This window comes from Canis lupus, chromosome 7 (genome assembly GCF_011100685.1).
Source record: "Canis lupus familiaris isolate Mischka breed German Shepherd chromosome 7, alternate assembly UU_Cfam_GSD_1.0, whole genome shotgun sequence".
Classification (NCBI taxonomy): Eukaryota; Metazoa; Chordata; class Mammalia; order Carnivora; family Canidae; genus Canis; species Canis lupus.
In genome coordinates this window covers 79,089,759-79,101,965 of record NC_049228.1, presented here as the reverse complement: position 1 = coordinate 79,101,965, position 12,207 = coordinate 79,089,759, and the positions used below count along the sequence as shown (strand labels likewise).

Genomic DNA, 12,207 nt, shown 5'->3' with positions numbered 1-12,207 from the left:
AGAGTTAGAACAAATTATTTTAAGATTTGTGTGGAATCAGAAAAGACCCCGAATAGCCAGGGGAATTTTAAAAAAGAAAACCATATCTGGGGGCATCACAATGCCAGATTTCAGGTTGTACTACAAAGCTGTGGTCATCAAGACAGTGTGGTACTGGCACAAAAACAGACACATAGATCAGTGGAACAGAATAGAGAATCCAGAAGTGGACCCTGAACTTTATGGGCAACTAATATTCGATAAAGGAGGAAAGACTATCCATTGGAAGAAAGACAGTCTCTTCAATAAATGGTGCTGGGAAAATTGGACATCCACATGCAGAAGAATGAAACTAGACCACTCTCTTGCACCAGACACAAAGATACACTCAAAATGGATGAAAGATCTAAATGTGAGACAAGATTCCATCAAAATCCTAGAGGAGAACACAGGCAACACCCTTTTTGAACTCAGCCACAGCAACTTCTTGCAAGATACATCCACGAAGGCAAAAGAAACAAAAGCAAAAATGAACTATTGGGACTTCATCAAGATAAGAAGCTTTTGCACAGCAAAGGATACAGTCAACAAAACTCAAAGACAACCTACAGAATGGGAGAAAATATTTGCAAATGACATATCAGATAAAGGGCTAGTTTCCAAGATCTATAAAGAACTTATTAAACTCAACACCAAAGAAACAAACAATCCAATCATGAAATGGGCAAAAGACATGAACAGAAATCTCACAGAGGAAGACATAGACATGGCCAACATGCATATGAGAAAATGCTCTGCATCACTTGCCATCAGGGAAATACAAATCAAAACCACAATGAGATACCACCTTACACCAGTGAGAATGGGGAAAATTAACAAGGCAGGAAACAACAAATGTTGGAGAGGATGCGGAGAAAAGGGAACCCTCCTGCACTGTTGGTGGGATGTGAACTGGTGCAGCCACTCTGGAAAACTGTGTGGAGGTTCCTCAAACAGTTAAAAATAGACCTGCCCTACGACCCAGCAATTGCACTGTTGGGGATTTACCCCAAAGATACAAATGCAATGAAACGCCGGGACACCTGCACCCCGATGTTTATAGCAGCAATGGCCACGATAGCCAAACTGTGGAAGGAGCCTCGGTGTCCAACGAAAGATGAATGGATAAAGAAGATGTGGTTTATGTATACAATGGAATATTCCTCAGCTATTAGAAATGACAAATACCCACCATTTGCTTCAACGTGGATGGAACTGGAGGGTATTATGCTGAGTGAAGTCAGTCGGAGAAGGACAAACATTATATGTTCTCATTCATGTGGGGAATATAAATAATAGTGAAAGGGAATATAAGGGAAGGGAGAAGAAATGTGTGGGAAATATCAGAAAGGGAGACAGAACGTAAAGACTGCTAAATCTGGGAAACGAACTAGGGGTGGTAGAAGGGGAGGAGGGCAGGGGGTGGGAGTGAATGGGTGACGGGCACTGGGGGTTATTCTGTATGTTAGTAAATTGAACACCAATAAAAAATAAATTAAAAAAAAATAAGCTTTTCAGCCAATGTATAGCTGCAGAGTTTTAAATTTCGATTTGGCATACCACCTTATTCAAAAGTATTTATTTTTCCACAAATTTTTATCCACAGCTGAATTATTATAGTAATATAAGCATTTTTTAATAAACAAAGGTGTAGTTTACAGATTTGCTCAAAATGAAAAAAATATTTTTATCAGTAGCATTTCTTCTTACAATGTTAGATTCACCCCAGAATATGATGTGAATCCTCTTCAGAGAAGTAGCCTTTCATCTAAACAACAGTTGCTGGCAAAATGTTATATCCAAACCTGGGTTATTCTGATATAATATCATTTTAGAAAGTAGCTTAACATCATTTCTGATTGATCCCCTTTATTAGAATTAGAAATTTCTTTAGGAAAACCAATCTTTAGTATCAGCCTAATAAGAGAAAACAGTCCTATATGTGTCATTGCCATTAACCTCTAATGTTTCTATACTCCCTAATTCTCTAGTTAGGGCACCAATGTGTACCAAAAAATGAATTTTGGCTATAGAGCTCATGCAGCAAATTAATTTGAGAAACTGACCGCAAAGGAATATTCTATGAGGATGTACAACAGGGTCCCACCCCATGCTGTCACGCTGTAGTAATCATCAGTCCCCTAGGCAAGAGACAAGTGCTTCAATTCAGGATACCCCTGGCTGCCTAGGAGGAGGTCAAACATGTGACAACTACATATATTCTATGCAAAAAAAAAAAAAAAGAATTCTAATTTATTTACTACAATCTTAGTGCATTATGGCTCTAAGTAAAGGGTGGTAAATTGATGGTAGCAGTATTAATTTTTTTCTAAGTGATCCAAGTTCTGAGTTTTGTCTTTTGTCTTGTTTTTACAGAAGCCTGAACATTCCGTAGTATAAGAGAATCAAGGACTCTAGTGTCCCCAAGGACACACTCCATGGAAAGGGGAGAAATTATCTTCGGGTCTCATCTGCTGTCCAGGGGCCATACACTAACTGCAGTCAGGGTGACCCAGGGAAAAGACACTAGAGGAACATGCTTGTCAGCTCCAACAACAGTTACTAATATGTACACATCATATACATTACTGCCCAGAGACAGACAACACAGACTGTTTATAAATATTTGGTGCTTAAGTAATCTTTAACATGCTTCTAATGTTTCAAGAGACAAGTCAAAACTCCACCATGATGATGAACGTTAAAATTCTTCCCACGGCAACTTGTCAACATAATCGACAAGTCAGTTTTCTTAGTAACTGCCCAAGGCACGTGGTGAGAAGGATGTCAGCTAAATTCTAAATAAAAAATAAATACAGGTATCTAGTGCAGAGTTCAAATCTTGATGTCGAATTAGGGTACATTAAGTTGTTGATTCCACGAAGTTGGAAAACGTTTACTTTAAAAAGGCAAAGAATAGGGGCGCCTGGGTGGCTGAGTCAGTTAAGCAGCTGCTTTTGATCCCAGGTCCTGGGACTGACCCTGCTGAACAGGGAGCCCGCTTCTCCCTCTGCCCTCTCCCCGCCCTTATGCTCTCTTATGCACAGGCATTCAAATAAATAAAATCTTTTTAAAAAGGCAAGGAATAAAAATGCTAACAAGGGATTCAAGTTTCTCTAAAGATGTTTCTTCCAGCCTCCAAGTGTTAATTAACTGGGCCGATTGAACATTAACCAATCACTATATTTCTTTGTTGTTAGTACTCTATGAAAGACTGCTTGTTTTTAAAGCATATATAAATTAGGTACAGCTCCAGTGAAAAGCCTCTCCTGGAAAAGATCTAAATGTGCCATTTCTTGGGCTAGGTAGAGGACTACCCCCCACCCCCACCCCCACCCCATTTATTCTAACTGCCAAGCTTTTATTGAGTCCTTGGAACCTAATGATTAACCAGTGACAGCACTAGTGACCCACAGAGATGGAGAGAATGAGGGTATAAGAATGGAAGGACAGCAAGCCATGGCATTTATGGAATCACCACTTTTCAAACTCTTTAAAAACACTCTAGACAAGGCCATTGGGGTTATCTTGAAGATTAAGGTCAGTCCTTCTGTGAGAAATTCAGTTTTAAGCTAAAGTACAACTTTTCTAAAGAGGTAGCCACAGACCCAGTAGGTGTAGATTGGCCTTCCCAACGAAGTCAGTGTTGGGATGGAAGAGGGTGTGCTGTAGGTTCCAGATGACATAGCCGTAGCTGGTGATGGGGGTGGGAGAGGATAGGCATAGCTCTGCAGATGCCCCAGAGGAGCCAGCATGTTTGCTGTTGGAGGGGTCCTGCTGGGGTCCCAGATTTGGATGTGATGGTCCAGGGTCTGCCCAGGAGCTAGGCCTCTTCTGCCCCGGGAGCCACAGGAAGGGCAGGGGTGGAATTGTAAGGACGCAGTACCCAGGACCGTTCAGGGCTTGGGGCGTCATGTGTTTCTGGGAGCCTTTTGACTGGCTGAGTAACAGGTGGTGCGTGTGTGTGCATGTGCGCATGTGCGCGTGTGTGTGCAGGGGGATGTTGTACCTGCCATTCATGGAGAAATCTCATCTTCTTGATGTGATATAGCAGCTCTTCTCAGATTTGCAAACACCATCTGTTCTGGTCATGGGAACAACATACTGTTATCTACTAGAAATACGGAAAAAATCCATGCAGAAATGGGTGTAGAGAATAGGCAGGGTTTTCTAGCTGAATGGCTATTGTTGAAGAGGCAAGAAAAAAAAAACCCTATAAAAGCAATGAACATAAAATCTCATTATATTCCAGTGAATATTCTGTTTTAAATCTTTTTTCAAAGTGGAGATATTTACCATGTTTATGTGGTCAACTTAAAAGATGTTGAAAATAATCTGAAAAGGGAGGGTTGACATAAGCTATTCTCATTCCTTAAAAAGCACACACACACATACATACACACACCCCAAAAAACACTTGGAGGATGATAATCCCTGAATTTTTTCTTTTAAGGTTTTTCAACCTCTGGTTCTCAAGACAACTTTGTTTTTCTTCACTGTTCTGGTTACCTGGAATTACAGTGCATTATGTGATGCTCTTACTGGAGGTTTTATGGCGTGAGGGGATTATAGACTTTCATATGGACTTGGTTTTTAATCTGTAAATAAGACAAAAGTTGGCATTCTTTTCTAATATTTAGACTATGTTGATTTTCGTGAAAGGTTTTGTGGGCTCAGGAAGCACACGGACTAGCATTGGAAACAAAGCCTATCCTTCCATGTTGTTCACATTTTAATTTTGGGACTGCAGCATTTTTAGCACAACTCTTCCGTAAACCCAGGTCTGTGCAAAAAGGGTTTAAGCATATGAGGAATGGAGTCTTCTAATGTCGTTTTAGAAGCCAGTGCTCAAAACATCTGGAGGTCAGTTACATCACCAGGCATTCAAAATACTTTTGAAAAACTTTTCTAGAAGGCCCAACAGCCCTGTATGTTTGTTCTCAGAACATCTGCCCCCACACTCATTTGCACCTGTGGTTCACTGACCTGGGGAAACGTTACCCACTCTGCGACAGTATCATGGTGATTAGTACCATTATTTGTTAAAAATCCTCTGAAGGCAATTTATGTAACATATTTTTAATATTTTACTTTGAGCATCCTCCAGGTATATGCAAAGAGCAAATCTAGGCAGTTTCCACTTTAGAGATTGGCACCCTTTATATGGCCACGGGGACTGCTTGGTGGTCATAGGTTATTATAATGTGTATTTGTTTAGACTGAAATCATATGCTTAAAATCTTCCATATTTCAAGTGTTTTATTCTGAGCAGTAGGTACAAAAAATAATGACAGATATGTCTTACTCCGAAGAGTTCAGTACTCTGCACAGGCTGTCTCGGATCTGATCCACTTTTACAGATTTAACAGACTCTTACATTCACTTTATAGTACGCTTCCTTCTTGCTCTCACTGGAAATGGAGCCACAGGTGGGACTGCACCTTGTCAGACCTCATTGAGGAACTCCAGATTGAGATAGGCTGGGATGTGGATTGAGTCCATGGTCAGCAAGGACGGGTTAAATGGAAACAAAACAGGAAACATGTGTTTGGAATCTAACAGCAGCTGCTGAGGGTCGTTCCGCTCTTGGAGCTGTGCCTGTGGACGAGAGTAAGACCGTGTGAAATACATACCACCTAAAAATAATCAGTTTTGGTGAACTCATAAAAGTGAATTAGCAGGTATCACAGAAATATTTAAGACAGATTGGGCTTTGGGAGAACATGGGCCTCTGTGGTGTTCGGCAGGGACAGGAGCCCTGGTTCTGGCTTGTTGGATCATAGACGACTTTAAGCTCGCCCCTCATTCTAGCAGTCTTTAAAAAAAAAAAAAAGTTTTCCATCTAAGGGACAATAGAAAAATACATCTCAGGTGCAAATCATGTAGAGCAGTCCTATAGTGAAGGGGTTAAGACCATAGGCTCTCGGGACACCTGGGCGGCTCAGTGGTTAAGCGTCTGCCTTCAGCTCAAGGTGTGGTCCTGGGATCGAGTCCCACATCGGGCTCCCTGCATGGAGCCTGCTTCTCCCTCTGCCTGTGTCTCTGCTTCTCTCTGTTTGTCTCTCACAAATAAATAAAACCTTAAAAAAAAAAAAAAGACAGATCATGGGCTCTGGAGGTAGACAGGGCTGAGCTCTCATCTGGCACCATCCTGGGCAAATTCCTGAACCTATCTATGCTTCAGTTTCCTCATCTGTAAACTGGAATGGGGAGAGTGACATCACACAAAATGGCAGAGTGGGAAGCACTGGGCCTCAGTCCCTCTACTGAAGCAGCCACTGAGTTGGAAAAAGCAATTGTGATTCAGTATGAAGGGGGAGGCTGCTTATCTTTGTTTGCTAAAAGAGCAGCACATGTGAACCTGTCACTATGCCCCAGCCTCCAGCCCCTGTGCAGCTGCAGGCAGAGGCTCACACTCCTGGAGAAGCTGCCAGCTCAGTAGGGCAGGCAGTGGGCCTTTGTCTTCTAAAAATCTAGGGTCATGTGCTTGTTGGTCTGGTATTCCCTGAGGGATGGCACAGATGCTTGTCTGATTTTTGGCTTCTCTTGGGATACAGTGGCTTCCCTGAATGGCAGCAACTGGAAGGTTCAAAGGGACACAGTCCCTCCCCTTTCCCCCTCACTTTGGAGCCATTTTAGGAAAAGTATAATAACTGAAATGAAACTTTTCAGTTCACTAGAAGGGCTGAACAGCAGACTTGAGCAGGCGGAAGAAATAATCAGTGAACTTGAAGATTAAGGCAATTGAAATTACTTAGTTTGAGGAGCAGATATAGGAAAAACCACGAATAAAAGTGAACAGAACCTGAGCGACCTGTAGGACCATAAAGTGTACCCATGTATACCTCACAGTAGTCCTGGAAGGAGGAGAGAGAAAGGGGCGGGCAGTAAAACACCTGAAGAAGTAATGGCCGAAAATGTACCAAATTTGATGAAAGATACACCCCCCCAAGACTGTCCACAGTATTAAAAAAAAAAAGCAAGATAAAAAACATTTACATTGAGATATAGGACAAATTATCAAAGTCCAACAACAGAGAGGGACTCTTGAAAACAGTGAGAGAGAAATGACTCATCACATACAGGTAACCTTAAGATTCCACGCAGATGTCTCATCAGGAACCACGGAGGCCAGAGGCAGTGGGGTACCATATTGAATCCCTGAAGGAAACAACCAAAAACTCTGTATCCAGCAAAATCATCCTTCAAGAATGAAGGAGAAATTAAGTCACTTCCAGGTAAACAAAAGCAGAGGAGACAAAAGAAAGTTCTCTGGGCTGAAATAAAAGGCCATCGGACAGTAACCAGAAGCCATTGAAGAAATGAAGAACACACGTGAGTGGGGCAGTTGACACCTCACTTCTGGTTTAACTCCTTTTTCCTATGCTGTTTATACAGATGCAGAAAACAATTACATGTTTCTGTTAATGGGAACAGAATGTGTAACAGATGTGACTGTAACAGTATAAAGGGAGGGATGGACATAGGAGCAGCAAAATCGCGTGTCACTAAGTTGGTATTATTTACGGTAGGTGGTTGCTAGTTTAGGACGTTAGTTGCCGTCATCAGGGTAAACACTGATGCCTACAAAGCATACAGACAAGGAAAGTGGGGACTCAAAATGGCATACCACAGAACCGAACCACACACACAGGCAGTGAAGCATATAGGGCACACGGAAAACTAGTAGCTATGTGTCAGAAGTGATTGCTGAAAAAGAGTGAACGCTGCGTAAAACACAAGAATAGCGTCTGGCACTTGATGGGTCCTGTGTTAAATGCTGTTGTCTTTACCATTTGCTCCTTTGTTCTTTTTGCCCATTCATGTCCCACCAGCCTCTGGACCATGAGCCCAGGTGGAGCACATTTACCAAGGCCACTGAGCCTGGTTAACGAGGAATGCTGCCCAGGGGAAAATCAGTACACCCAGATTTCCCGAAAGCACGGGTCGTCTCCTAGTAGCTTAAACTATCAAAACTCATTTCCTCGTTAGGAACTTACCACCATTGCTTCAGATAGTGACAACATTTTGAATATGTTGTAACTTTCTAGAAGTTTCATCAATTCCCTGTTTTAGAGAAGATCGAGGGATTTTTTTTTTTTTAGATTTAATCATGACAGACACACACACACACACACACACACACACACACACAGAGGCAGAAATACAGGCAGATAGAAAAGCAGGCTCCATGCAGGGAGCCTGATGTGGGACTCAATCCTAGGATCCCAGGATTATGCCCTGAGCCAAAGGCAGATGCTCAACCGCTGAGCCACCCAGGCGTCCCTAGAGATGTTTATCTGTTGAATTCATCCAGCATCTGCATGTTACATGTGACCATCACTCACAGCACCTTCATATTTCTAAAGCCTTCTAGCAAGGTCAGTAAATAATGCAGCATCATTTCAAAAGTGCTGGGGAACAGGTTTTGGGACAAAATCAGTGTGAGCCTAGGACTGGGAGTTGATTCTATAGCGGCTGTGTAAAGGTGAATGTGGAGAATGAATGGAAAACACTTGAAATTTCCAGTTGTCAACTTAAAAGCCTCCATGTGCATGGTATCATATGAAAGGTGGGCCAAATATATTTTATTTTAATAATTTATTGAGAGAGAGAAGGAAGGAACGTGTGAGTGGGGGAGGGGCAGGGAGAGTCTCAAGCAGACTCCCTGCTGAGCATGGAGTCCAAACTGGGGCTCAATCTCACAACCCCCAGGTCATGACCTGAGTGGAAATCAAGAATTGGATACCCAACCAACCAGGCCACCATGTTAAAGTACTTTTAACAGTTTGAAAAAGCAGCTTGAAATAGGAAAAGTTTAGCAGAAGCAATGGCATTTAGAGAGAGATAAGCAACCACTTTCTCTAATTTACAACACCAAATGGTGGCTTTGATGCAATCCTGGAGGAGTGGTCTTTCCAGGATGGCTGACAGTTTGGCACTCAGCTCGCTCTCGGCTTGGCTGCATTGATTACTACAAACCTGGTCCAACAATAAAAAAAAAAAAAAACCAAAAACCTGGTCCGACAGTGTATGAACGTGTACATCGAATGGGACAGGCCAAAAGGCCCTGGAAATGGTTTCCTAGCACTTAAGGACCTTTTATTTCTTGCCCTTAGGTAGCTCCGTAGGCTCTACTCTTTAAGGAGTTTGAATTGAGAGGAGGGTATAAAAATGGATAAAAGTTAAAAAGAAAACACCCATATTGTGTATAATTCAACAGTAAAAGGCATGTATACTTATTTAACATCCACAGTGGGGGAATCCCTGGGTGGCTCAGTGGTTTAACACCTGCCTTTGGCTCAGGGCATACTCCTGGAGTCTCGGGATGGAGTCCCACATTGGGCTTCCAGCATGGAGCCTGCTTCTCCCTCTGCCTGTGTCTCTCTCTCTCTCTCTCTCTTTCATGAATAAGTAAATAAAATCTTTAAAAAATCCACAAGGGAGTCGTTTCATAGGAATTGTCCTGTGAATCCTTTGGGGAGTTTAATCAACTCCTCAGATTTACAGTTTCAAAGGTCAGCATGTTTTGCCCATGCCCTCCAAACACATAGTATCTATTCCACATAAAGACGTGTTCAAGTATAGAAAGCAAGCACGGACTGGTTCACCATTTCCTCTGCGTATCCTCTGTCTAGGGAGAAACAGGGCATCAAACTACAGCTGGCAAAAAAAAACAAAAACAAAAAAAACGAAATTTTTGGTAGTGTCGCCAGCCACTGAAATGGGCAGCTGAAGGCGACTCCAAATCTGACCACACAGATCTTCAGAGGCTTCGTGACCGACCTCTGCTACCTTTTCCTTCTGCTCTTAATTCAAGGCCAACATCTTATATGGCAAAACTTCTTCAACCTTTGGCGTGACTTTTGACTCTCCTCCTAAACAGTGCCATCGCCAGCATGTGAGCAGTTCCAATTCTCCCTCTGCATGTGTGTCTCAGAGATTCAACACCAAGTAAGACTTTCTGAACTTGTACGCCGGTTCATGTAAAATCCATGGTGAGAGAGAGAGCGCAGTGGCTTCTCTTCTGTCAGCAGACTCTTCCTCCACTTCCAGTAGCTGACTGTGGCTGAGTCCTAACTGGATCTGTCCAGTCAGCGCCCCACCACGCTCTTGATCCCCGTGCTGCTCAATCTCTGCCTGCTTTCTTCTGTGGTCTGTGTGTCACTGCTCTTCCTCCCCTGCCTTTAGACAAACCACCTTCCCACTGACCACCATCCTTCCCTTGGCCTTCAGCCTCTGTTCTCTACGTATACACAATGCTAAAAAGTTCATGTATTCTTTGACGTAGCCGACTTTCTCAATCTCTGGATCGCTACACTGAAATGCGGTAAGGCACCCTGAACAAAATCCCAAGCACACATCAGAGGGGACTAGCTTCTCATACCCCATATGTTCTCAAGAATCTTGAGTTTTTTTTTTTTTTTTTGATAAACCTTCATTTTAATTCCCCTTTTCCTGACTCCTCTGATTGCTTTCGCCTGTTTTCATATGTTGCTACCACACACTTTGCTGGCTAAAGAGGCTTAGATGTTTGAGAAAGTGTCATATCTCCTCAAGATGTTCCCTACATCTAGCAACAGGAGGGATGATCACCATTGGACCATTTTATGAGTCAGCTTGAGGTGATTCATTATGCAGGTGCTGTCAGCTTCAGTCACACACAAAGTCAGGTATTCAGGCCTAATCACCTAAGGCTGGGCTTTAGGAAGCTCATCTTTAAAAAAAAAAAAAAAAATCCTATCATCTCAAGACAGATTTAAATAATCATTTCCCTAATATATTTTCTTTCAAGCATATTCCTAAGGGCAAAACTATACATCTTAGAGACAAGATTGAAGAGCTCAAACTGTTTTCTTAAAATAATATTTCTTTAGTTCCTGGGTGGGGTTGATACTCTGCTTACTTTGTTAATTCCACTTGGTGCTATAATTCAATAACATGCTAGTGGCAGATAATACTTAGACTATGTCTAAAATCTGAGCAGAGTGATAAAGTTCAGTCTTTTGTGTACATATGTAAGTGATTTATGGGTAGTATTTACTAAGGGAAAGCCTGAGAACCTGAGGTCTTCTGGCATATAACATAACCAGCTTTATTTATTTTATTTTTTTTTAAGATTTTATTTATTTATTCATAGACACAGAGGGAGAGAGGCAGAGACACAGGGAGAGGGAGAAGCAGGCTCCATGCAGGGAGCCGGATGTGGGACTCAATCCCGGGTCTCCAGGATCACACCCCAGGCTGCAGGCGGTGCCAAACCGCTGCGCCACTAGGGCTGCCCCATAACCAGCTTTATTTACAAAGAGAAGCAAAGTTTATAAAATTGATACTAGTTTTGGACCAGGATTTTATAGAATTCATTAATATTCTAAAACTCACCTGGATTGTTCGTATAAAGGCCACAGTTACCCGTTCTTCAAATTCATTCACTGGAGTATAAAGGTTTAAAATTTTGACAATCTGTTGGAATACAAACAAAAGCTTAGCAGAGAGCTAAACGAACATAAGACAATGTTTGGATTTCAAAGAATATAGGACATTGGCAGAAGAACTCAATCTTCTTTAGGCAGGACCCACACCCTGAAGCTGGAATGATACTGAGAAGAGGAGTCTACAGTCCGTAAACTACAGACCAGGGGCTTTGGTAGATCTGAGCCCTCCTGTTGCATTCCTGTCTCCTACATCCCTACCTGCCCTAATGGCTCCTGGCTTATAATATAATGATTCTAGGAAACTGTTGCCTGAAACCCTCAGCCTCTTATCTACCAGTAATTCAAAGATCTCTTAAAGAGCACTGGAGATCTTACCTTAGATAACAAGAGGTTGTTTGACCATGACCCCACCTCCCATGACCCCAAAATCACTTATAAAAGGAACAATTTTTCCTAATTGAACAAGAGAATCATCTCCTATCTGCCTACAATCGTTTGGTGGGAGTAGCCTGTCCCAATGCAAAACAATACCAGTTGAACTCTGGAAGTAAACTGAAAGCAAAATAAGGGGGATACAAATTGAAAACTTTCAGCACATTTATAGGAAGCAGCTTTCTTAAGAGTCTGGCATTTCATCTTTTAGTGGTGAGCGGGGAGGTAAGGAAAGGGGTATGTTTGCGAGACTGAGACTGGATTTCATGCTGTAAGGCTGGACAGGGAGAAGAAGGTGCATGAGTTAATGTAGAAACTCTCC

At 42.2% G+C, this 12,207-nt stretch overlaps 1 protein-coding gene across 1 annotated transcript in view; it reads right to left on the bottom strand.

Annotated features, from left to right (window-relative positions):
• Positions 1-5,259: 5,259 nt before the first annotated feature.
• MYO5B (myosin VB) overlaps positions 5,260-12,207 on the bottom strand; it is a 332,931-nt gene continuing 325,983 nt past the window's right edge. The window contains exons 38-39 of the mRNA XM_038543976.1: positions 11,401-11,481; positions 5,260-5,616 (exon numbers count right to left, since the gene is read on the bottom strand). Of these exons, the coding sequence (XP_038399904.1) occupies positions 5,464-5,616; positions 11,401-11,481 (234 nt within the window). The 3' untranslated portion in view covers positions 5,260-5,463. The remainder of the gene's footprint in view (positions 5,617-11,400; positions 11,482-12,207) is intronic.